This window comes from Atractosteus spatula, chromosome 26 (genome assembly GCF_055471065.1).
Source record: "Atractosteus spatula isolate fAtrSpa1 chromosome 26, fAtrSpa1.hap1, whole genome shotgun sequence".
NCBI lineage: Eukaryota > Metazoa > Chordata > Actinopteri > Semionotiformes > Lepisosteidae > Atractosteus > Atractosteus spatula.
This window is the reverse complement of record NC_142731.1, coordinates 9030120-9055474: the sequence shown is the minus strand read 5'-3', so window position 1 is coordinate 9055474 and position 25355 is coordinate 9030120. Positions and strand designations below refer to the sequence as shown.

The following is a 25355-nucleotide window of genomic DNA, read 5'->3' as shown; positions in this document are numbered from 1 at the left end:
CCCTAGCGTTCCCGTCGTGACGGGCGGCGTGCGGTTAATTAGGGGATGGGGATTGTGAAAATACCTCGAGGACGTTGTGACACCTCGGCGCCCCCCCCCCCAGGGTGCGGCGCGCCCCCCCAGGACAGAAGCGCCCCCGGTGTGGTCTGATAGGTCAGCGAGCATTAGCGCGAGGAGGGACACGTCTTCCTGACATCGGGCTTTCCGTCCGTCGAAAATTCTTACCGGAGGGGAAGACATAAAACGAATCCATCACTTTATTTCTTAAAAAAGCCCATCCTGCGGCCTCCACAGGCTACATTAACACTCGGTGCAAAAGTTCTCTTAAGAAAACTCAGCCGAATCCTTTAAAGAGCATTGTGGTTTTTTTATTTCTTATTATTAGTCCTTTGTTATTTTCTTTCTAATTATAATTGACAATAAAAAAAGCAACTTACCGTTAACATTAACAAGTCGCACCGGAAATAACTATGAACAGCTGTGAGAGACAGTAAATGCTGGATGAAAGAAATATTCGTGGTATTAGTATATCATTATTAAATCTAAGTACACTAACTATGGCTTGTGTATTTTACATATGGGTATAGTCTTCCTAAGATGTAAAAATCTACTTTAGATGAGCTTTACAGCAGATACTGCCCCGTCTTTCTGGCAATGCACAGATGCTTATTTATATTTTAAATAACAATATAATATAAGGACCTTGATGATCTATTGGCAACATAAGCTTGCCTAGAAATTGAGTCTTTTTTTTTTAATTAGTGGCAAAACGTGATTAGGATATCAATAAGGTTGAGCAAACTAATGGAAAAGTGTATAAGCCTTTAAAAAATGGAAAAAATACAAAAATGAATCCGTTTTTTGCTTTGACTTTAATAGTAGAAATAAAGTAGTCATCAATCCACTGTAATGATGGTTTTGTCATTTCAGTGTATTTTTCCTATATCAAAGCAGAATTTATTATATATATGAAGTACAATCTACCTGATTACGCCTGAAGATTTTATATGACAATATTGTACCAAGTTGAAAAAGTACTGTTTTTAATGTCTTACATTTACATTTGTTCTACTTTTGCTCATTAATGAAACAAGTTCCACCTTGTTAAGGTAATATAAAAATCTTTGTCAAATTTGCTTGATAACGGTAATTCAACTACTGTCGAAGTGAATACCTGTTGGGGTGACATTGCTTATTTATTCAATACCAACGCAAATCGGACGGCACCACAGTTCAGTCACCCTGGCTTGTTGCTTTCTCTTGTTCCACTGCAACTCAACTGACCAGCTGAAAGTCAAACTGGTAGAAAAATCAGCGAGGAAGCGCTGTTCCCTCGCGAAACGACCGCCTGCAGTCTAGAGAAAGCGTGGCCTCGTGAAGCTGAAGAGGGCTGCAGCTCGATGGCGACCTGCTGGCTCCCCGTTCCGTCACCTGTTTCGACAAGCACGCTGCAGCAGGCAGGAGACTCGAGTGCAGCGATTAGGAAGTGCAGGGAGACCCAGACTTATTGCTGTTCTGTGTTACTCTAACTTGCCTGGACCCCGTGCTGGTGTCCTCAGCCACAAAGAGAACGGTGTTCAGTGTTTTAAGAGCGCTTGAGTTTCAGTACAGCAGAAGTAGAAGAAAACAAGGGCGCCCAGGTGTTGAGAGTTTTGTTGCTTACGTTTTATTTCACCAGTTGCTGCCAGATTTCAGTGGCCTTGTCAGTGTTCTGTTTTCGGCGGCGTGGCAGAGAGGCGATTCTCACAGATGTTTGATTTTGAAAACCCTGTGGAACCAGGAGCATTTTTATTTTCATTGTAAAGCAGAGCATCAGTATAATTATTACCTCTATTTTTCGTGTTCTTTCAGCTTCTGCTGGTGCTCCTTCTTATCACGATTAGATTTATTCCATCTCAGCCATAAGAAGACTTCATTGACCTACAGTATGTAAGTGGGTGAGGAGTAAAGTCAGGATTGTTTTACAGGTCTTAATCAGGTTCTGACTGAAAGCTGACTCATAAACCTGCAGAAACCCATCATTTGCAGACTGGAGGTGCCTGCCCCTGAGTTAGTCTGAGTACAGGAGATTATACCATACAGTATTCAATATACAGAACAGTACAGTAAATCCCATTACTGTGATTATAAATGACAAAGGTAAAGTGTAAGAAAAAATTGGATAGCAGATGATACAATGGGCCAACAGAGACAGTCAGCTCTGGTGCTGATGAGCAGAGATGAAACTGCTTTAAAACAAGTGACTGGGAGCACTGTGCTGCCTGTTGAAGCAGGCACAGCAGCACCTTGTGCCATTCATGAAGACGCACAGTTTCACATTGAGTGTGTAGAAGCCTTTAAAAAACCTGTACTCACTGTCAGCATTCAGAAGTTCTTCATGACATACATGGTACACAAGTCAAAGAATTCAAAATAATAGGGAGACTCTTGAAAGATTATTATTTTGTGTTATAATTATTTAGTAGCGTGTCATAAAAGATGGTATTTTACATTTGAAATTTTGACCGATCAGCCTGTTTTAAAGGGATAAATGATTTGTGATTTTTTTTTTCAATGATGTTTTGCTTTTTTGACAAAGAAAGAAATTCAAATCTGACCTTTTGGTTCACTTTAGATAAGCAGTTTTTTTTAGTCAGAGTTCTCTGCATTGTTTCTGAAGAGTGTTGTGAAAGTATATATTTTATAAAGAAGAGCTCCTGCCCATTACCTAATTATGTTAGATAATTGCACGTTAATGATTAATATGCATATACATATCTTATCGCCTGATCGGAAGTGATTATTTCAGAGAAGAAAAATCTATGTGACTAATGAGCAGATAAAATCCTTTTTGAACTTAATTCTCAAGGCTTACAATTACAGTAAATTCGTAGTATCTTTACTGTAAAATAATTAAGGTTGAAATGTACATAATGAAAAATAAAGAGAATAAAATTAAGTGTGTTTAATGGGACATATCTAAGAGCTCTTTGGTTGCACTACAGAAAGTTTTCATTCGTATCGTTTGGGAACCTCTTGGTGTGTACCGGTGCCCTGTCAACTCTTTCAGAACTTTTAAAATTGTCATCAGACGGGAGTTTCAGAATTGTCCTGTTCCGATTTAGGTTTTGCTTGTTTTTTTTACTAATTAAACTAATTGCAGAGTTGGCCTACAGGGATTACTCAACCTGTACGTGTTGAGCAGGAGGTGATGAGGTTCAGCAGGAGAGGATAAAGAGGTGTTGCTTTGTTCACGAGGGCATGTTAACCTCACATGGCCTGCGCCAACTTTTTGAACCGCACCTGCTTGCGCTCCCTTTAAAGACTCTTTTTTTTCTGTGTGGTCTTTTTACATTGCACTTTCTGTTAGTAAACACAAACTAAGATCTATGTATATTTTGTTGTTGCTGTTTCAGTCTAAAAATAAGTGTTTAGAGGAGGTTTCATACCACAAGAATAGGTTTCACATTGTCTTTGTCTTAGAAGGTTACAGCCTAACTGGTCTTCACACTGTTTTGAAATTAAAATTCAAGTAGATACATTTGATCAAATGGACCCTTTTCCTCACCTCCAAAGAGGCCGTGGAGTCTTGGAAAAACTGCATGACTGTAGCCCTGGGGAAGGCAGGTTGTGGGGCTGTGCTGTAGAGGATCATGGGAAGAGTGTCGTGTTCTGTACCGGAAGCCGGTTCCTCTACTCTTAAAATCTGTGTCATGTGGATTTTCATCTTGCGTAATAAACCTGTGCGTGAAACCCCTTTAGGCCTATAGTCACTTAAGCCAGCTGGGTAGAGGTACACTGGCCCAGCACGAGCCATGTAAAAAGCCAAAGATTTACCCCTCCTGCCTCGCTGTTTCTCTTGCGAGGTAGTGTGGGCACAGGAGGGAGGCGATTCTCTGGCTTCTCACATCCCACAGCTCGCCTCGCTCTCCTTGAACGCGTCCAGGTCCGCCCTCAGCGTCGCAGCACAGTTTCTTTAACGTCAGTTACTTGTCGTTTAAGGAGCGAGAGGGAACGTTTACGTTTTTTTTAAAACCGTTTTAAATGTCTGGAGATAGGTGGAGTCATGCCATGAGGTGGGTAGTGACAGGAATGCCCCAGCAAGTGTTCTTGACCACACACGTATGGCCACATACTGGACTGCCTGCAGGTCCAGTTCCAGGTCCGCTGCCCCGGGTCACAGGCTGTCAGTCCATCTCGATCAGAGATCAGAGGAAATAGCTATCCGTTACTCAGCCTGGGTATTTTGGAGTCGCACCGATGAGTCTGAGGCAGGTCGAGGGCACTGCTTAAGTCAGGGGCGCTGGGGTCTTGTGTCGTTTGTGTTGGTCCCATGTTGGCAGGTCATCAGGATAAAGTATAAAATATTAGGCCTGTGACAATTGCTGTGATTGTTTGGTGAGATCTAGCCCAAAACATCTGAAAACAGAGGTTTGGGCAAGAGAATAGGCCTTTTATTTGTCAGCAAGGTAAAGTCATGTTCTTTCTACAAGATGGCAATGGGCATATAGTCACAATTGCTGACTTTACTGGTTCGAACCGCTGGGCAGCTGCGGTCAGCACCACCCGTACTAGCTCTTCCATGTGAAGGAAGCTCAGTACGAGAACTCAAGTCATCATTTCACATAGGTCTTTTCGGCTGGTCCACAGCAGCTGTCTATAAAAAGCACAGACATAAACCTCTTTGGATGTCTCTGTGTGCTAGGGGAGGGGAGGTTTTTGGGGGTATATTTATTGCTTTAAATCCTTCAGCGCAGCTAGCGAAGACCAGCATGTCATTTTCATTTGGATCCCAGGGCATCTGCCAACACGGTTTATATCAAAGCCAGCGCATCACAACACCGCGCGCGCACATACACCCTCACAGGGCACTTGAGCGCTAACTAAGTGGTAAAGAGGGATAACGTACGTAGCATAAACGCAGAGCCTTGCAACCAGCCATGGCTCTCTTTAAAAAAAAAGAAAAGGTTTTAAACTGCCGGCTGCCAGTTTTTGTCTTTGTCTGATTTTGCTCGGTCTCTCTTGAGTTTTGAACGCTAGCCATTCAACCCCCATCTTTAACCTTTACAGTTTTAAATAAGCAATAATGTTCTTTTTTTATCCTGCACTGATCTAGAAGGGAAATGAGAGGAGAGGTGGTGTACCAGTGATTAAGGTTTCCAGCAAGGGAGGTTATTCCATTGTGGACAGGTTCGGTCAGGGTGCTTAGCAAGTCAGAGGCGTTTTTGCTGTAGGAGGTGATTGTTACAGAGAACCGCTCTGTCCTGCTGTCACTCAGTTGAAACAAAAACTGCAGGAAGAAAGAAAAACCCGTCACTTGGCAGCACAGGTCTGCCCTGCGAAATGTACAGCCCACTAATATTGATAGTAACGCCACTTCTACTACAGTTACTGTTTTTAAAAAATAACACCTGTTCTGCAAGTGTGTGAAGATATACATCACGATTTCTGAAAAAAAAAGATGGACTCAGTTAACAGTGTTTGATTGTTTCGAAATTGTTTTTGTGTGCAGTTTTCTTTTTCCATATGTAGATGCTCGGTAGACCACAGAAAGGCAACTTGTGATTAGTTTTCAGCCTTTGCTTTGCATTACATAAGCCGTTGGTGGCATACGTACAGTAATTCAGGCCTACACACTCGAAAACAGGGAAACAGTTTCCCCTAACATTTGCTCAGTAATAGACGCCTTTAATCTGGGTAACATCCTACATCCTGGCTTGTACAGAACATGAACAGGTGTAACAGCAGCCCCTGCCCTCGACTTGCTCTACAGCAGGCCTGGCTTTCCACACAGCACCTGTACAAGGGCAGATCTGTCAGCTGGCCCTTGGGGCATTTCGGTTTCACGGCCCTTTGCCGTTTCGGGTAGAAAGAAAAGGTTTTTTGAACATTAGGAAGACCGCGTACACTAGTGAATTTTGAAGTTACCCGAGGCTCCGGCATGCCCGAAGTTTCCATATATGCAGCTTCATAAATCAGAAAGAAACTAAAGTGAATCGTGAATCATACTAAGAACACAGAAAAAAACCCATAGAAAAGCAGGGAATTATATATATATAAACACACAGATTTATATGTGATCATTTTCATCCTCTGTTTGAAACAAGGGTCTTCATTTTTACATAAGATTGATAAAAATATTGTTTGGATAGTATACCTACTTGTCAGTGATTTCTCTCCTGTGTGTGTCAGTGCGTGCGCTTTTTAATCCTAGACAGGTCGAGGAATGTTTGTGAATCAAGTAAAGATGCAGTTACTATTGCCATGTGTGTATGTTGATTTTTATACCGCAAGTTGAAATGTTTCCATGGGCTCCTCTGGACAGGCCCTGTACCTCCATCCCTTCGGCTCCCAGGCCCTGTACCTGCTGGGTTACGTATCGCACCTTTTTTACAAAAGGAAGTTATGTTCTGTTTTCTACCGTTCAAAGTCGATAAAGCTTATAGTTAATCTGGTTCTGTGCATGATTTAAGTATCAATACCGATTATTTATTACTGTTTGTTAAGGTATTATGAAAGTGCAATTTATAGATTTTCATTTTGTTGTCAGTGTTAACGTTACTTTGGCTAATAATTCTGGCATAGTTATTGCCAATTAATTTATTGCCCCACGATGCACTAGTGTTGTGTTCTCATTGGGAAAATGAAAAGATGTGATTTCCTGGAACACCGCTCAGAAGTCTTGCCTGGGGTACCTTAGGCGGCCCTGACAGTCGGGGCCCTGGCAGATGTTGGGGTGCCTGGAGTTTGAGTGTGCGACTGCGTCCGAGCCGCGGCACAATTCCCACCAGAGAACGGCAGCCTGAGCGAGTGACTGTTTAGACCGAATTGAAGACAGCTCTGACAGGAACCCCCCTTTTCAGACAGCAGGTCGGGTTCTTCTTCCTGCCCAGAGCAGCTTTCCTTTTTAGGTTGGCTAACGCCTTTTTTTTTCCTGACTGGAACGGAGGTACAATCTATAATTAATTAAAAGTCCTCACAATATGAATCAGTCTTCCGACCATTTTCGTATGAGAGCAACTTTACGAGCTGTTGCAATTCCCACAATGGAGTTTTAATGGCAGCTAAAGAATCAATTTGCCTTAGTACCTTTTAATGCAATCTTTATCTTGTTTAAAATTTACTAATATGTAACATTAATGTTTTATTATAATATTAATATAATTGTTATGGATTATATATATATACACTAATGCTATATATGTGTTGATTACATATGCAGATTACAAGGTACTTCTGCAGTCTTGTCTGGGAAGTTTTATAGCTTAAATATGACCTTTGAAAGCAAACTGCGAAAGCATGGCTCTCTGTGGTGTGAAAGGTGTGTGGATGTGCTGAAAGGGAGTTCCTTGTTGCATTGAGTCAAAGCAATATACATATATATGTGTGCTGAGACTCGATTCTTGGTTGTCCTGCCTGAATATATACACTCCGGTAGTGCAAGATTAATGAGAAGCATGTTTCAGATGGAGAGGCTCACCTTTTGTCTTTTGTTCAAATTTAAATCAGCTGGTGGTACTGGTGGGATTGCGATAAAGTGTGCAGACTTTGTGACTTAGAATTGCACCAAAAGGAAACCGGAATTAAAGTCATCTAATTTAAGTATCTCTGCCAATGGGTTTCTGTGGTATTTAATTGACCAAGGCAGTAAGAACATTGCATCCACACTGAAAAACAAGTTCTTCATCTGATATGCGCTTAAAGATGCAAAAACAGAAATCTCGCCTTGCTGCGATAAAGGGCAGGGCTGTTGTTCCACTGCGTTGTTTCTTTAGATGCAGCTGACAGAAAGGAAGCTGACTGTATGGAACCTTGTTTTCGGTGCTTCTCAGCCACAACAGAAATATCAATTATCTCCCACTTGATCAAACCAAATACAACCCTGTCATGGTTCTGAGCTTTGGGGGTGAAGTTGAGCTTGCCCTCATCGTGATGGAATTTATATACCATTCGAAACACAGGATGGTAATCTTCAAACACTGCTGTGGGTTACTTCTGAACAAGAGTCACCTTTGACTAAGCACCAACAATGATTGAGCATGTTTCTGTGGAATTACTCAGCAGAAAATGGCAATTCCTGTGTTAGGCTTTTGGATGCTTGCAACCGCTCCTGCTTGGTTAAGTTGTGTGTATTGCAGAAGAATCTCGGAGTAGATTTATGTTTTTAACAAAATATTGAATACTTCATACAGTTGCACTCAAAATAGTATATATATACAGGAACAAGTAATAGGTTTATTCCATGCTGAAAAGAGAAGAGAGAAATCACAATGTTTCGGCTGTGGAGCCTTTATACCAGTTAGTTATTCTGATGGCTGTACCAGGCATTGTTGCTGAAGCTGCTACCTTGGCCTCTTTAACCCGTTTTAGTTATTTTAGTATTGTAGTTACTAATTATTAAATGGGCTGGATGGCCTCCTGTCGTTTGCAGACCTCCGGACATTCTTACGCAGAGCAACACGTATGTGTAATTCCCAGTGAGTTTCCACTCTTTAAATTCAAATCCGAAAACCCTTTTTTTTAATGTGCTTTTACAGTGGCACGGTCAGGCCATCGTGTGTGAGACGAGGAAACTGTGAAATCCGTTCAAGGTGTACATTATCAGTGGGGTTGTTTTAAGTGTAATCAATCTAGTTTTTAAAAAAAAAACTGGACGTAATTTTCACCGGTGCCACTTTGTGGTTTGTTGAATGCGTTCTTGTCCCAGTAGGGGGTAGTTGTGATGAACTTGTTTCAGAAGCTGGGGCGCTGAGACTTGTGACTGCAGCAGTACGGAGCCGCTGTGTATCTGGAGCAGAGATAATAATAATAATAATAAACTTTATTTTATATAGCGCCTTTAAAGGTGGCTTCTCAAAGCGCTTTATAGGATCACAACAATAAGTAAGAAGAATACACAAGATAAAACACAATTACAATATACAGAGGAGACTGTGGATGGTGGTACTAAGAAAAGCAGAGGGGTGAAGAATGGAACCAGTTCAGTAAAGGCTTTTCTGAAGAAGAGGGTTTTGAGTCTGGATTTGATGGAGTTTAGAGAAGGTGACTGATATCCCTGGGGAGAGAGTTCCAGAGATCATGGGTCCTGTTGCACTGTTTTTCAATTGGAATGGAACTCCAGGGCTACTTTGGCAAAAAGGATGCCGTGTTCTGCGTGTCCTTTGCCCAGGAATCTGCTTGACGCAATGTCCAGTCCCTTGGGTTGGTTCCATGGGGTTCTCGGTCATTTTTCTCAGGAGGATTGATTGGTCTCTCCTCCTCTGCACCACGGGACCAGACCAAGCTCTTGGTGGGGTTGAGCATCAATTTCTGGCTTTTACCAAGGGAAGCTCCAGGATATGTCAGAGTTTCATATTCAGGTTTACAATGTGGTTGGAGAGAAATACACAAATAATAACCAAATCTCATACTGAAATTTCTTTAAATAATTTCAGTGACTAAAACACATAGTAACATAGTACAGTGGGCAACCAACAGTGAATTAAGCTAGAGGTAATTTTTTAAAAGCCTAAATCCATAGATCGTATGTTTATTTGCCTTTTTTCTTAATTCATTTTTATGTTTTAAATGGTAAACTGATAAATAGTTTAATCAATATCAGCATTTTATTATCTGAAAAATAAGGTTTTAAGTCTCTTAGGAACTCAGGATATAAGTAACCTACTGCGGTGAAGAAAATTGCGTGTGAAAAAAAGATTTAGATTTACATACTCAACCAAACAAGAGTAGGTTTCCTCTCTCACAGGTAGGGGTACTGCTTGGCTGTATTTCAACGTGATAATAAAATGGGTACACGTATACCAGCTGGCGGTTGAGCTGCAGTATGTTAGGCGATGAGGAAGCAGGCAGGGTTGTGGTTATCTCAGAGTCAACTGAGCCTTATAGACTAGCTCGGAGACTCTGGAGTGCGGTGAACTCCGCGCCTCTCAGACAGGGCAGCTAGCAAGTATGTGCTTGAAAAACATACCTTTTACTGCATCAGTGATACCATAATCAACATCCAGTGAATCCATTCTAAATGTCCCGAATTAAAAACAACACAATCAGCTGAGATACTTTCAGAGTCATCATTTCTGTTAAACAGTGAAGATAAAAAAATGGAAAACCCGTTTGGCCCCTACTCTTAAACATGAACCTCACTGCACACATGCAGAGGCTGGGTGGCCTAGGGATTTAAACCACTCATTTGAGGCTGCAGGGCCATGCCCAGCCTCTGCCTTTGGCTCCCCCGAGCCAGTTACTGGGCCTCCTTGTGCCTCCTTCTTAAGATGAGCAGGACACCCGAGGTCCCACTGTGAGCAGTGCTTCAGCAGTAGCTGCTGGTGTGCAGTTCATCCCCTTCTCTCTGCTAGTCACTCTGAATAAAGGCATCTGCTCAAGGATGGTGATTATTGTTATTACTGTGCGGGTCGTTTAAGCGGGTGACCTTCCATAATGAAAAGTACAGCAACCTGAGAGGGATTGGGGGGGTCAGTCATGCTTGATCTGGCCTTGTACTTGTCGTCTTCTCAAGCTGTGAAATAGAAAACCTCCAGGACCTTCCGACGGAGGGGTGGCCGTTTTTTTGTTGACTGGATGCAGTCCCCATTAACGAAAAGGCGCCAAGTTTGTGTTTTGGGTTGGCGAACGGTGCCGAGAAGAACGTGCGAGCATGTTCTTGGCCGCCATGCCTGGTGTTGGAAGCACGGCTGTGACTCGTGTACTAAAAGTGTGGTGAAGTGCTAAGCTGTGGTATCGAGCCATCGGTGGCTTTTTCAGTTCCGTGCCCTGACCGACGCGCTGATTGATACACACACACACACGTATTTTATCTGATTATACACACAGTACAAAGGAGGAGGTTGAGTGTTCTGCTGGTGTCAAAGTATAAGTCTACTACCGGTTATTTTCAACAGCAACATCCTGCAAAACACAAGGAAGTTCTGTGGTGCACCTTGTCAGCAAAGGAGCCTCAGAGTTCACAGTGCAGTAGCAAGAAAGAAAACTGTCGGAGAGAGGACAAGAAAGAGCCGAAAAGCACGAGTACACTGCCAAATCTCTTACAGCCATGTGGCTTTGATGTGCAGGGTGCAGGGAGAGCTGTGCTGTCTTTTCGCTCCTTTTTTTTGTGCAGGTATATTTAGAGGAAAGCCAGCCGAGTTCCCTTCTGAAGATTTCGGCCTGCTCTGAGCTCTTGCTTTGAAATGCACCCGAACCACAGGGCTTGTGGCTTGGACGAAACTCGCTGGCTCTTTTCAAGTTTTCCTCTAAAACAGGAGAAATTCACTCAAAATAAGCCAGAGTCATAGTACTGCGTTTCACTTTGATTCAAATGAGGTTGAGCTCTGTGGCATTTTCTGTTACTCTCCTGAGGCTTTAGGATCTAATTTAACTGTTTTGATTAAAGCATTAATTACTGTTTTAGTTTTAAAGGTGTACAATAGAGTGCCCTCTTGATTTATTCCTGTCCCTGATGAAAGAGCAACGATAGGCATCAAATAACAGGAACTTTTCTAAAAATATTATGCAGTAATTAATCTTAATTACATTGCATAGAGAAAAATCCTATTTGGCATGAATAATCTTGAAAATAGGAGGGTCACATTCATTCACACCCCTGTAGTTAATTTTTTGTAAATCATCCTCTGGCCATGAGACTCTGTCACTTCAGATGGGAAATCTGTGAACATTTCTCCTTTTAAAATTGCTGCTTTGGTTTCCTTTAGTGAACTACTGTCATCTCGAGTTACAATTACAAAAGTTTAATTAATTAGATCAAATTCTGGAGTTTGAGTTGGCCAGTCAAGAGCACTTAACCTTGTGTGCAGTTTACACATTTCTTTGTTAACTGAATTTATGCTTTGGGTCGTTGTGATGCAAGAACGTTCATTTCCTGCCTAGCCATTAGTTTCTTGGCAAAAAAAGAAATAGTTCTCAGGGTAAAATATCTTGGTATGTGTTGGAGTTCATGATTTCCTTGTGGACTGGTGAGGTTACCTTCGGTTTGAGAGCCCATAACAATAGACACTACTGCAGAAAGTGGTAGGTTCAGATTTTTTCTGGATTCTTGTATATCCATGATACTACTAATGAATATTCTTCGTGTGTTGCCTCCTTTATAACCCAGGAAAATAGGAAGCATTTAAAGAACCAAACAACTTCCCAAGAGCATAATGTTGTTGTAGATTTGTCTTTGCTGAATTTTATTTAAAGTGACACTTAGGTGTGTGAATAAATGTGACCCTCTCGTTTTTTTGGAATTCAATTGTGTATTTATGGCAGGTATGACTTTGTGCTTTGTGGTGGTATAATGAGTACTGGAGTACTCTACTGGAATTTTTTAAAGCAAGGCACATTATCCAGCCTGTCAGCCCTTCTATTCTCTGTCCCTATTTCATCGGCGCTATGAATAAACGTGGAGCAGGAAAAAACATTTCTGCCTTTAAGATTTATCGGGGTTTAATTTCTTTGTACTTTATTTAAAGCACTCATATTGAACGGCTTCCTGTCAAATGCAGGGCAGCTTTGGCCAAGACAGTGAGTAGTGATTAAATGAAACCTCAGTCTTGGCCAGCATGTTACAGACCTAATCCTAGGACAGGTTGTGAAGGAACAGCCTACAGCTGATCTTAGTGCCCGAGTCCCTCCTGGCCACCACTGTGCTGTTTTCTTAACAAGGTTTGTTCCTTCTTGCTGAGGATAATTCCAGGTGGCCTCTTTCTGAGGAAACCTCTCTCGACAGACAACTGCGTGTAGATCTCTCACTTTGCAGAGAAAATCAAAAGACTCCTATCAGCGAGAGATTCTTTCAGAAGATTTTGGCTTACGATGAAGCAACAAAGCATGTGACCAATTTCAGACTTGTACGGGAAATCTACCAAACTGTTAGAAAGCTTTAATAAAAAAAAATAGAACAGTCTGTGTTTTCTTCAGTAATCTCTGTTGAAGAGCTTTTGTTGCCAAAAAATAAGTTACTTATACGCATGCTTAAATCACTTTTTCTTATCAACTCAACTAACTGAAAATACTGAGAAAGGAAGCCAAATGGTTTTTGTTTCAAAAGTTCTCTAAATAGAAATACCTTCTGTAAAGTTTTTTTGGTTCCTAAAGTTATTTTTATGTATTGTTCATTAATGCGCCGTTAGGAGTTGAAGGCGATTCGAGTGTTGATATTCGCTTCGGTCGCCACCCAGATAGCTGTTGCGCCTGGCGCAGGTCTGTTAAATTTAAAACACAGGTCGAAGAATAAGTCTGGAAACGTTGCGCGTAATCATCCGTTTAAAGAGTCACTTCTCCAGTTGCAGCCTAATATTTGATTTATTCCGGTTGTCATATTGCATTTTCGGCTTAATGCAAAAGCGATGTATGACGCTTTGTGCTTTTCATGTCAAAATCTCAGACATGATTAAATGATGTCACATCATTATTCAGAAAGCTCTTCATTAAGCTGTGACAGTGGTTAAAACTGATCGGCTTTAGACTGCTTGGCCAAACATGCTTTTCAATATTCATATTTCATGTTAACGGAGACCCTCCGAGGGTGTTCAGAGGTGCGGCTTTTTATTCTTAGAAAAAAAAAAGGCAGATCGACAGGGGGAAGCAAGAGTGTCTATTTCTGGTTTGGTTTTGTTGTAACTTTTTCATTTGTGTGTGTGTGTTTTTTTTTTGTTGTTTTCTTGCACTCGCGCTTCCTGCTGCACTCTCGGGGTTTGACAGCGAACGTGCGAGGGCCCCTCTGTTGCCCGCAGGTGCGGCTCCTTCATCTCCTTCCGCTTTCCACGCCAGCGAGCCGCTCCAGTGGCGCTGGGCCTCCCCGCCGTGGGTCAGCGCCGGCTCGTGCCGTGGAGCTCTGGGTCCCCCCTGCCACTGTCCCACCCTGCGGGGTCACGAGGACACTTGTGCACTCGCTCGAGACCTGCACTGTGCTGCTCTCGCCTTGTCTTCGATGCATCGCAGCCCAGTGAGCATTTTATTTTGGGTAGACACGATGGCCAGTGTATTGTTTAAAAGGCTAAAGAAATATCCTGTTCATATTATTAATATTAGTGAGTTGGAAATCCTATAACTGCTGTAAAATGCATGTATTTGGCGTTGCTGACAAACCTCGCATGCTCAGTTTTGTGATGTGTGGAGTGTTACACGGAATAGGAGACCGACCAGTCCTCCCGGGCCTCTTGGGTGCTAGCAGATGATCGAGCTAGATCATCTCATCCAGCTGTTTCCTGAAATCGGCTTCTCCAGCACGGCTTAAGATCCCGCAAGCCAGTGCTAGTAAGTTAGTCATAAAGGAGGAACGCTTGTGCATCTGACCAAGTGCGAAGAACGTTTTTTCACATGTGGTGTCAGAAACCCACTCAAGTAAAACACAGAGTAGTTAGAAGGCAACCGTACACTGTCACAGACTTGGAAGTCATTTGGCTGGAGAAGAGAGCAGGGGTTCTGAGCCCTGTACTCTCCAGACACCCAGGTGCTTATCGATATTATTCCAAACTCTGTTGCTCTGACAGGTGCGCCAGAGCGGTGCTCCCAGCTGGAAGAGCAGGTATCCACAGAATACCTTCGGACTCGTCGATGCTTGAAAGTCCGTTACCGTTCCCGTCTCTCCACCTCGCACAGTAACGAGGCGATGGAGGAGGAGACCCAGTATGAAGTAACGCGCTGTGCAGATCCCGAGCAGGGCAGCTCCACTGGCAACACCGTCTTGAACTGGCAGCCCTGCCATAATCTGGAAGTGAACTCTATCCCTGGCTGAGATTCAGGGAGCACATTCATGTGGAAGAGCTCTGCGTGGTAACTCAGAAACTGGGGGTTTTCTGTATTCCTTTTCAACACATTTCTCAATTGGCTGTCCGAGTTATTAATTGTTTTATTTAAAAAAATTATTTAAGTTCTTGGGCGCAATAACTCAGGTGATAATTTACACTAAGTTTACACGTTTTTAGGACTTAAGTCATTACTGTCTAGTTAAGACCATGAATTAGTGGTGATCGGTTATCCCAGCGAGTAATCAATGATGAGTCCTGCAGGCGAGCTGATGTCGTTGGGCGGTGGCGTGAGACGGGCTGTGCTCACATGAGAGGTCATTTCGCAGGGCTGCAGAACAGCGAGCTGGGTTCCCGGATTGCAGGTCTGGAAGGCCATCAAACAGACAAACAGTGATTCCACCGGGGGAGGAGACATACAGCCAAAGCCTGTATAGCCGTGGTGCCTGAGGCCTGGAGTTTATCCCCTGCCGCGCAGTGAGCCCGGTCTCTCTGCAGCACAGCCTGAGGTGTACCCCATAGCGCCTCTCTCTGCAGGCTTCTCACCTACAGCGCGGCCTACAGCCCGGGGCTGCAGGTTCGAGCTGCTCCTGCTGCCTCCCCTGTGTCTCCGAGTTCAGCACACTCAGTGAAACTCTGCGATTCCCCCACATGCAAATGAGCACCCTCTCTGGTACTTTCTTTGGTTTCTTCCCCCGTCTTCTGATTTCCTATAAAAAGGCTCTGTTTTAATAACTCTGACAATATCAGGGTCAATTCAACTTAGGAAAATGACACAACTCTATTTTTGTTTCAGTCTTTTTCTTTCTTTCATTAAGTTTGTGTGGGCTGGCAGGCTGGTCTCGTATGAAGAAAGTTCACGGCTGGTTTCTTTTTTCAGTTATATCAGTGACTGAATTCTGTCCTGAACAATCCTTCTGAGCCCAGAGAATGTGCCCTTTCTCATCTCTAGCCCAGTGACTTACGTATTCCTCTCCTGCGAGAGAGAACTCTACAGCTGAGTGATTTTAAGATATCAATTAAGCAGCTTATTTAACACCATAGAATGTTTGTATTTTTAATATAGATGGTAGTGTGCAAAAGTCTTTTTTTGCTTTGTTCTTGACACAAAACTCAATTCTGTGGTGTCCTGTTGAAATTTTAGACTTAGGTTTAATAGCAGTTATTCCTTGCCATCCTTTTAAGGTGGCTTGTTCTTCTCGTACAGCATCCTTGGGTTCGGAAAGGCGCTTTATGAGTAAAAGTTATTATTATCCTCTACACATACATAAAACTAAAAGGCAACTAATGTATCGCAAAATACTGTATGATAGCAATGAGATTTGATTGGCAAATGTGCTGGATTCGCTGCTGCTTCAGTTTATATTGGCTGCTCATGAATAGTTTACCTGCTGTGATCACGTTTTTGAAGATTCTGATCAATGTGTAAGTTAAACATGCTAAAATGATGAACTAGGCTTTTTCCCATCCGGACTGAGCTGTATTAAATACAGGCCATGTTTTTATCTCAGTAGAAAACATTCGGAGGCTTTTGAGTAAGTTTTCGATGCTCATCATGTGCACACCTATCATGACTCCTGATTGTGTCTGAGATATCTAGGCTTTTGCTTTGCAGACCACATAGTATAAATTTGAGCAAATGTGCTGATGCTTTTGTATCAATGTAAATGATTAGGATGCTTTACAAGACATCACACTGTCACTGAGGTGCACAAAATCATTTTTTTCTCCTTTCAAGCCCCCAGTAAAATGCAGATGTTGCACCAGTTAAGTTACGCGCGCGTCGCCCTTGCTGTATGTGAATCGTTCCAGCCCGCACACCCGCACGGCATCTTTCAAGTGAGCCAACTGCAATAATAGCCAGATGCCACCCCGGGCTGCTAAAAAAGAGAAGTTTTGGGTTTTTTTTTTTCTTGAAGCGCTGCTCCTTGTCAAGCGTGCAGCCTGTCGGTCTCCAGTCTGCTGCACACGCAGGGAGTGAAAAGCAGAAGCGTCAAGCCGGGACCCTCTGCTCCTGCACGCGGGGTCCGTGCCCCCCCCGAGGTAGGAGCGGTGCGTATGGACAGCTGGCGGCGGACGTCCCACCCACCCTGCGGGACTGAGGCTGCCGCTTACAGGACATGTGCTCCTCTACTTGTTCAGTCATGCCAGCCCTGGGGTGCCAAGGGCCGGGGGGCGCAGGGGGCATGGGGGGGGGACTTTACCGTATTTTCCTTCCGAATGATTCCCACTTTGGCTGAGGAAGCGCTCTGGGATTCTTAAGTGGGATTAAACTGCCAAGGTGCAGCTTCTTCCCCTTCTTGGGTGCAGGCCGGACGTGGTGTTGATTGAAACTCATCTTCTGAGTAATTCAGTTCGTCAGGGCACCTCTCGGCCTGGCACACACACACAACAAATAACCTAGATTATTTACTTATACAGTAATTAGACCTTTTCTGTTTTATAAGACTTCTAATAAATGGGCTGATTTAACAGAAAACCACTGGTTAGTTTATTGGCTTAGGGGAAAATAAAATGCCATGGCCACCCACTGTCTGTGCGCTGTGCCCAGGCAGACGGAGTGAGTCAGTGCAGGGCTGAGCCGCTCTCTCCTCGCCCTCGGTGTGATGGGCGGTGCGGGGCTGTTTGTTCTCGAAGTCCTTCCTGTGCACTGAGAGCTCAGACCCTCCGTTACTCTGCAGGGCTGCACCAGACCTCAGCAGCTGTAGGTTCAGCTGCGTAGTCCTGGATACACGCTTGTAAACCTTATTCTGCAGCGTCAGTTTAGATTCACACGAAAAGGAAAATATTTTCCTGCTATTCCAGGGTTACGAAATACTGAATACCATTTGCTTTGGTGTGAAACTTTTTCACGAAGCATTCAAAGTCAGGATGTACTCACGAAACATTCCACATTGATTCATATTATTTCCATTCTTAATCACAAACACCTACGTATTAAAATTATTGTTTTCCTGCTGTGGCAGTACGGACACGAGGCTGCCGCTTGCAAGACTTAAAATGGGTTGAATCTCTGTGACCCTCTGTGTCTGTACACTTTTATTATTGCGCTCCACATTTCCAGCTGTGGACTTTACTGGAAACACTTGCCTCCACATCTGGAACTGGATTTGTTCTAGATTTTTATCCACAGCTTGAAAGCCTCTTGTTGGAATATTGAGAAATCAAAGAAACTCATTTTTCCATTACTTTTTTTGTTTGTTTTTTTTTCTTGTGGCAATGATGCTCTCATGCTTTTTAGCACATAGACACTCTCTTTTACATGCTGCGTCTTGGGCACACTTGCTCCTTAACAGTGATCAGTGCCCCCAGCCGTGCTCTGTGCTTTGGACAGGGCTTAAACTTTGCTGCTCTGCACTCATTTGGGTCCTCAACTTCCAACTTGCTCATGAAAGTATTTGGGGTATCACAGCAGTGTAATAGACTCACAGCAGTGACAAGATGTTAATCCCCTATTGCAAATGTCTTGGCACTCGAGTTGATTACAAGCTCACCTTCAACTAAAACGCAGCTATCGGTAAGGCAGGCCAGCACCCTCTTTCAATGTTTTTAGTACATTGATGACTAATTGTATAGAACTTTTATTGAATCTGTTCGAACATTCGTTGTGGTCACCTGGTGTGCTAACTTTGCTGACTATCCTGCTCCGTCTGTTTTTATGGTGACTATTCAGGTTATCTGCGCACAACAGCTACAGCTGGCAGACATCATCAACAGGCGAGTAGTGTGGAAGGACAGTATAATCACAAACACCCTTGTAGTTTTAGCTCCTTCCATCAAAACATTGATTTACACTCCCTATTTTTAAGTGCAGTAGAACTAGGTTGCCTTTTAGTCATTTTTCACCTGCTTAATTTGGAGGACTGTCAGATTTTTCTCTCTCTCTCTCTTTCCTAGCGTTAATCCCGCATCAGCAGGGTCCGCTTGTCGGCACGCCCGTCTCCATTTGGTGGTTTGAACTAAATCTTTGAGCTGACGTTGCCATTAACTGCGACCGAGAATATTCCAACCGGCGCGTCGCTCCGCCTGCCATCGGAGTGGGGGGGGGGAGGAGAACAAAGTATTGTAGCCAATTCATAGAGGGGGATTATTAGGAGGCATGGGAAATTTGGCCAGGACGCCGGGCTTACACCCCTACTCTTTTCGAGAAACACCCTGGGATTTTTAATGACCACAGAGAGTCAGGACCTCGGTTTTACGTCTCATCCGAAGGACGGCGCTTATTTACAGTATAGTGTCCCTGTCACTATACTGGGGCATTAGGACCCACCTGGACCGCAGGGTGAGCGCCCCCTGCTGGCTTCACTAACACCACTTCCAGCAGCACCCTTAGTTTTTCCCAGGAGGTCTCCCTTCCAGGTACTGACCAGGCTCACACCTGCTGAGCTTCAGTGGGGCTGCCAGCTGGGAGCTGCAGAGTGATATGGCTGCAGATTTTTATATTTTTTTTATCATGTATCTTACATAACTGTCTCACTCATGGATGACCCATCTTCTTTCTAAATTGTGAGGATTATTTAAAGCCTCAGACTTGTTCATCTACATCCATCTGATGCATGTAGGTTTGTTATTGGTTGATGGGTTCTTGTTGATTAAAATGTGTATATTGTTATTTCTTTTACTTACGAGCAAAGCAAATGTTCCATCTGGGACAATATTAAGGAAGGAAGTATTGTTTGCTGTGTGTGTCGCATGCTTGAGCTGAAAGAGTATATTTGGGGTTTTCTAGTATCTGTAGTTGATCTGGTACCATTAGTGAATGTGCTTTATCGTACATCAGGTCTGTTTACCAGAAACAGTTGATCGCTTATCTGAAAAACAGCTCAGCCTTTAATTCACAAATGTGTTTCTGGGAAGCATGGTTAGGCAAAACAAAAATGGAGAGTTAAAGCACTGCAGTTGTAGTCAAGGTGAGAGCATGAAGGAGGCACGCTGAAGAAAAGGTTTACCAAGAGGAACTCGTGCATGTGCTCAAGCACTTCGGGTTGCAGAATTGTCTTTACCTCGCTCTCAAGAGCCTGCGCTCCCCGCTGAGGAAAAAGAATACCACATCAATGACACACACCGAACAGGAAAAGGCACGTGCGCACACACGGTTCTTGCAGTAACCCGCTGCCGTGGCGACGGCAAGCTCCACCTGAGGGGAGCTGGTCTGAGGGTTCAGGAGAATGGTACGGCGGTTTATATAAACCTGCAGCAGCCTCTCAGCAAGTGGCCGGGTGGCTTGTGCAGGACAAAAGCGTGCCCCCTGAACCTCGGAGTCCCTGTACACAGGGTTCGACCCTTTTGAAAAGTCTGGCCTGGCCGTCACTGTGAAAGAAGACGGTGGTGTGGAAACGTGGCAAAGGTTAGAGAGCGCTCAGAAAGCATGGTGTGACTGGAAAAGCGGGACAAAGTCAGTATGAATTGTGAACTGCAGAAATACTGTGGGGTGATTTTGCAAAGCTGGATTCTCAAAGCCGTGATGGGGTTACAGCAGTGCCGTGTGTAGAGCTATACAGGCTGCAGTTTGCCTTGTATAGTGATGTCACTTTGTGTCCAGCTCTAACTGCAGTGCCTGTGTGTTCATCAGACAATGGCCTTCTCAGTAGTGGTAACTAGAGAGTATTGGCACAGCTCCCTAGCCTCTTAAAAAGAATTAGTCTGCAGAATTAACAGAATCTCCCCATTTCCCCCCCAGCCTTTACCCTTGTGATACAGATGCATTGCTGTGAAAGCCTGAACTATAGCAGATACAGTACTTTTTGTGACTTCTTTGTTTTATGCTTTGTATTGAGCCACAGCTGTAATATATCCAAGTCAAGACAGCTCACATTAGTACAGCCAGGTTCTGTAATGTTTTGCCACTTTTGAAAGTTTCTGATTTATTGAAGCACAGACCAGTTTAGTGTTTTCTGATTGTAGGTATAACCTACAGTAAAAGGTTAATTGAGGGGAAAACATGAGTGTTTGTTGAGCAGCACGGGCACCTGCTTACAGTTCTCCCCTTGGCACTGTTTAAATGCAGACTGTTGATGCAGCACTGCAGACATTAATCCCACACTGAATATAAACATGGCGTTCACGTTATGACTATAAATAGGGTTTTTGAGTGTTAATTATGAACTTTCAAGTGTGTGAATGAAAGTGTTGCTTTGGTAAGGCGCTGAGGAGTGATCCTGGGCGTCTCAGTCTGAGCTGTTCTAATGTCACAGTGTTAAGTGATGTGAATATTTGAGCTGTGGCAGGAAGCTGCAGCACTGCCCTGCGAGCTTGGTGTCGAGACCTTTGCAGACAGGCTGGTGGATAACGGTGACCGATCAGGAGAGAGGCAGCAGGTTGTAAGTCCAAGGCTCTCATTGACTGCGAGGGGTGGTGGTTTCAACAGGCTGCACTGGAGCTCCGGCTCTGCTCCTGCTGCGCAGCACACTCAGCCTGGGCCCTGGCAGAGCGCGGGAGTGTTCCCCCCCCCCCTCCGCGTGTTTAACAGCACCACCGGCGCAGCGCCTGGGGACTCGCCGACCTTTCTGTTACCTCTTCTCTGTGTCGGCCTCTCCGTTATCGGGATCAGTTCAGCAAGTATAGAAGGAGCGGCGCCCCCTTTCTCTCTGCCAGCATCTTTTATTAAACACTCTTATTAATCATTCAGGTCCCGCCCAGCACTCAGTCCCGTTAACCCCTTCCCCCTAGAAGCATCGCGGCTTCTGGGAGTTTTTTTTTGGCCTGTCTGTATTCATTAACGTCTGCTCTCCCCTCGCAGGAGGATGTTCCCTTTCCTCAGCTTCAACCTGAGCGGGCTGGACCCCTCGGCCCACTACAACGTCTACGTGGACGTCGTCCTGGCCGACCAGCACCACTGGAGGTACCAGGGGGGCAAGTGGGTCCAGTGCGGAAAGGCCGAGGGCAACATGCCAGGTGAGCCTCGGGCACCGGAGAAAGGCTCTCGCTTGTGGGCATCAGTGGGATTGTGGAGGAGTCGCAGGGAGAGCAAGGAGCTGCTCACAGATTCCTGCTGCTGCACGGCCTTCATCCAGTGTGTGTGAGCTGATTTCACATGCAAGATGCCAAGGCCTCAGTTCTCATCGTGTCTGCAGAGTTTGTTTAATGCAATTACAGCATCTTAATGACCTGTTTCTTGTTACAAAAACTTCCGAGAGCTATCATTGACCAGTAAAGCTTGAGCAGTGCTTGTGTCTGCAACCGAAAATCTCATTTACGTCACAGAGCCCGATAGGGAGCCCTCACTGGGGGTGTTTCCTGGGTTTTCCAAGTGCGAATGGGGGTGGGGTTGTGATACTGGCGGCGGGGCTGCGATGCGCTGACTGAGCGTTTTTACCTGCCACGTGTAAAACTGAGGGCACCTCCCTTTCTTCACTGTCTGCCAGGTAATAGGATGTATATGCACCCCGACTCGCCCAACTCAGGGGCTCACTGGATGAGGCAGGAAGTCTCCTTTGGCAAACTGAAGCTCACAAACAACAAGGGCAGCTCCAACAATGTGGCACAGGTAACTGCGACGCACACAGAGAGGCTCTGAGACACAGTGGCACACAGAGAGGGTCTGAGACACAGTGACACACAGGCTCTGAGACACAGTGGCACACTGACACACTGAGGCTCTGAGACACAGTGGCACACTGACATACAGTGGCACACTGAGAGGCTCTGAGACACAGTGACACACTGAGAGGCTCTGAGACACAGTGACACACTGACATACAGTGGCACACTGAGAGGCTCTGAGACACAGTGACACACAGGCTCTGAGACACAGTGGCACACTGAGAGGCTCTGAGACACAGTGGCACACTGAGAGGCTCTGAGACACAGTGGCACACTGAGAGGCTCTGAGACACAGTGACACACAGGCTCTGAGACACAGTGGCACACTGAGAGGCTCTGAGACACAGTGGCACACTGACACACTGAGAGGCTCTGAGACACAGTGGCACACTGACACACTGAGAGGCTCTGAGACACAGTGGCACACTAAGGCTCTGAGACACACTGAGGCTCTGAGGTACAGTGGCACACTGACACACTGAGAGGCTCTGAGACACAGTGGCACACTGACACACTGAGGCTCTGAGACACAGTGGCACACTGACACACTGAGGCTCCGAGACACAGTGGCACACTGACACACAGTGGCACACTGAGAGGCTCTGAGACACAGTGGCACACTGACACACTGAGGCTCCGAGACACAGTGGCACACTGACACACAGTGGCACACTGAGAGGCTCTGAGACACAGTGACACACTGAGAGGCTCTGAGACACAGTGGCACACTGACACACTGAGAGGCTCTGAGTCACAGTGACACACTGACACCGACAGCTATGTAAGCTGTGTTCCTGCCATTGTAGAGACTGAGTTTTTATTTTAATTGATTCCTAAGTCCTCTGAAATTGAAAAAAAGACAGTTAAAAGCACATTTGCCATTTTTTTAAATACATTGGTTTAGCCTGTAGGGAAAAAAGTCCTTATCAAAATGGGGAAATCCCCACTTTGTCACTTTTTGAGGAGTTACTGTCTCTGTGGGGAGGTTATCTAAAACTTTTCACCCACATTGACAGCAATTCCAGACCACATGCCCCAGAAGAGACACAAACCCACCCACAGAGACCCACATTAATGCACCTATACACAATCGAGCACACCGCCTCACACAAAAACTGATACTTACACTTGCAGAATCTAACTGCACGTCCATGTGAACCTGCACACCGGCACAGTGCCGAGTCACCCCTCAGTCACAGTCAGCAGGCGCTCTTCTGCAGAGCCACATACTCGTCCTTTAGGGGCTGGATTTTGGTTTTGGTTTAAAGTGACTTGAAAGCAGGGTGACGCACAGTGAGTCAGCAGCAGAGCTGGGGCTGGAACCTGCACCCTGAAGCAGCAGAGCACCTAGGCAGCAGATCCCTGGAAGGGAGACGCGCCTGTATGAGTGAGCGCGGTGCGGTTCTCCCCGGCAGATGATCGTGCTGCAGTCCCTGCACAAGTACCAGCCCCGCCTGCACGTGGTGGAGGTCAGGGAGGACGGCACAGAGGACCCCTTCGTGGATAACAAGTCGCAGACCTTCATCTTCCAGGAGACGCAGTTCATCGCCGTCACCGCCTACCAGAACGCTGACGTGAGTCACACACGGTCGGGGGGGTGGCAGCAACACCTTGCCAACTGACTGGCGTGGGAGTAAAACTCGAGTCTTGGGCATCTTCACCTGAATTAGACTTAGACTGCTGAGGAAAGGGCTGACGTGCAGTGTTTTAAATAAGGTTGACTTGCTCCATATAATATGGCCTTGTGGTTGCTGTACTCTAGGTAACCAGTGTGGAAATACATATTAAGCTGGTAATAAATATTGATCTTGACATGGGTTGCACTGTCTTTCACAAAAGACGACATGATTATTGCTTTGTTACAATTTGCTCAGTGAAGTGAAGCAGGAGCAGTAGAAATTAGCCATTAGGAATATACAGCATTAGCAATATCTCCTGCTGTTTAGTGCTCGTCTTGTATGCTTTAGTTTAATCAAGCCCCTGATTCTTGCTTTTAATATCCACAATGCTGTAAATGGCAACACAGCATTAAGTGAAAGAAATATACACTGTAAAAATGCCAGATAAGGTACTTGCTCCATGAAAGCTGAAACTTGGAGCTGGGGGATCCAGGAAAAGCTATGCAAGCTTTGCATGAATGGGTGTGTGGAAACATCAGAGAAGGAAGATTTAAGTTTCTCTCAGCAGTCCCAAAATCCCAGATAGATTTAGGCGAGCTGTTGCAAAACCTGATACAGTGCTTCGGGCTTTTGGGCAGATGAAGTAGACTGATACTGAAGATACGAAGCATCTTATTTGGACAACAAAACACACATTAACTTACAAAACCCAGTCCTTCTGAAATTTAGTACAGTCTCGTGTCAGGTCTTAGTCCTAATATTATTGGCTTCAACTGGAAGAAAGAACATTACATCACACAAACATGAAGTTGAGGATTTGAAATTTTAAGATCCTAAAATCTGTCCTGAAAGCCTGTATGGGGAGAACCTGTAACTGGATTCACTCGATTGCAGAGCTCTGGCTGACAGCAAAACCTGCAGAATTGTGTACCTGGGGTCTGTCCACAACATTAACAAAAATGATCATAAGCCAGTCTCTGCTGCAATAGGTTCTGCAGGAATTAAAAGGCATAAAGTAAGATCGATAAAATGGAATATCATATTAAAATTGTTGTAAATTACAAAGATTGAAAGAAAGGAGGTTCTGCCTAGATATTTTGTAACAAACCCCAGACTGTTATTTCTTTTAGCCACGAAAGATCTTGAGATTTAAAGTGGTTCTTATTAGAGCGTTTTAGTTCTTGGGATGATCCGTGATTGCTGTCTTATTGCCTTATTTTCTGTCTGCTGTCTCCTGTCGTTTGGTATACAGATCACACAGCTGAAAATAGACCACAACCCTTTTGCTAAAGGGTTTCGGGACAATTTTGACACGTAAGTAAAAGATTTTTGATTTCTAGCGTTCCCTAGCTTGAAGGGAGCCCTTCTGAATTTTTGTGCATGATCACATCAGCCTTTAACCCTAATATGCTCAGTGTCTTTTATATTGGTTTATCCTTAGGAGGATGATTATACTGTACTAATCTAAGCGTTA

At 44.5% G+C, this 25355-nt stretch overlaps 1 protein-coding gene across 1 annotated transcript in view; it reads left to right on the top strand.

The window, feature by feature from the left end:
* tbx21 (T-box transcription factor 21) overlaps positions 1–25355 on the top strand; it is a 31562-nt gene that overhangs the window by 2171 nt on the left and 4036 nt on the right. Inside the window, exons 2-5 of the mRNA XM_088906443.1 lie at positions 21460–21614; positions 22085–22206; positions 23678–23836; positions 25134–25195. Of these exons, the coding sequence (XP_088762569.1) occupies positions 21460–21614; positions 22085–22206; positions 23678–23836; positions 25134–25195 (498 nt within the window). The remainder of the gene's footprint in view (positions 1–21459; positions 21615–22084; positions 22207–23677; positions 23837–25133; positions 25196–25355) is intronic.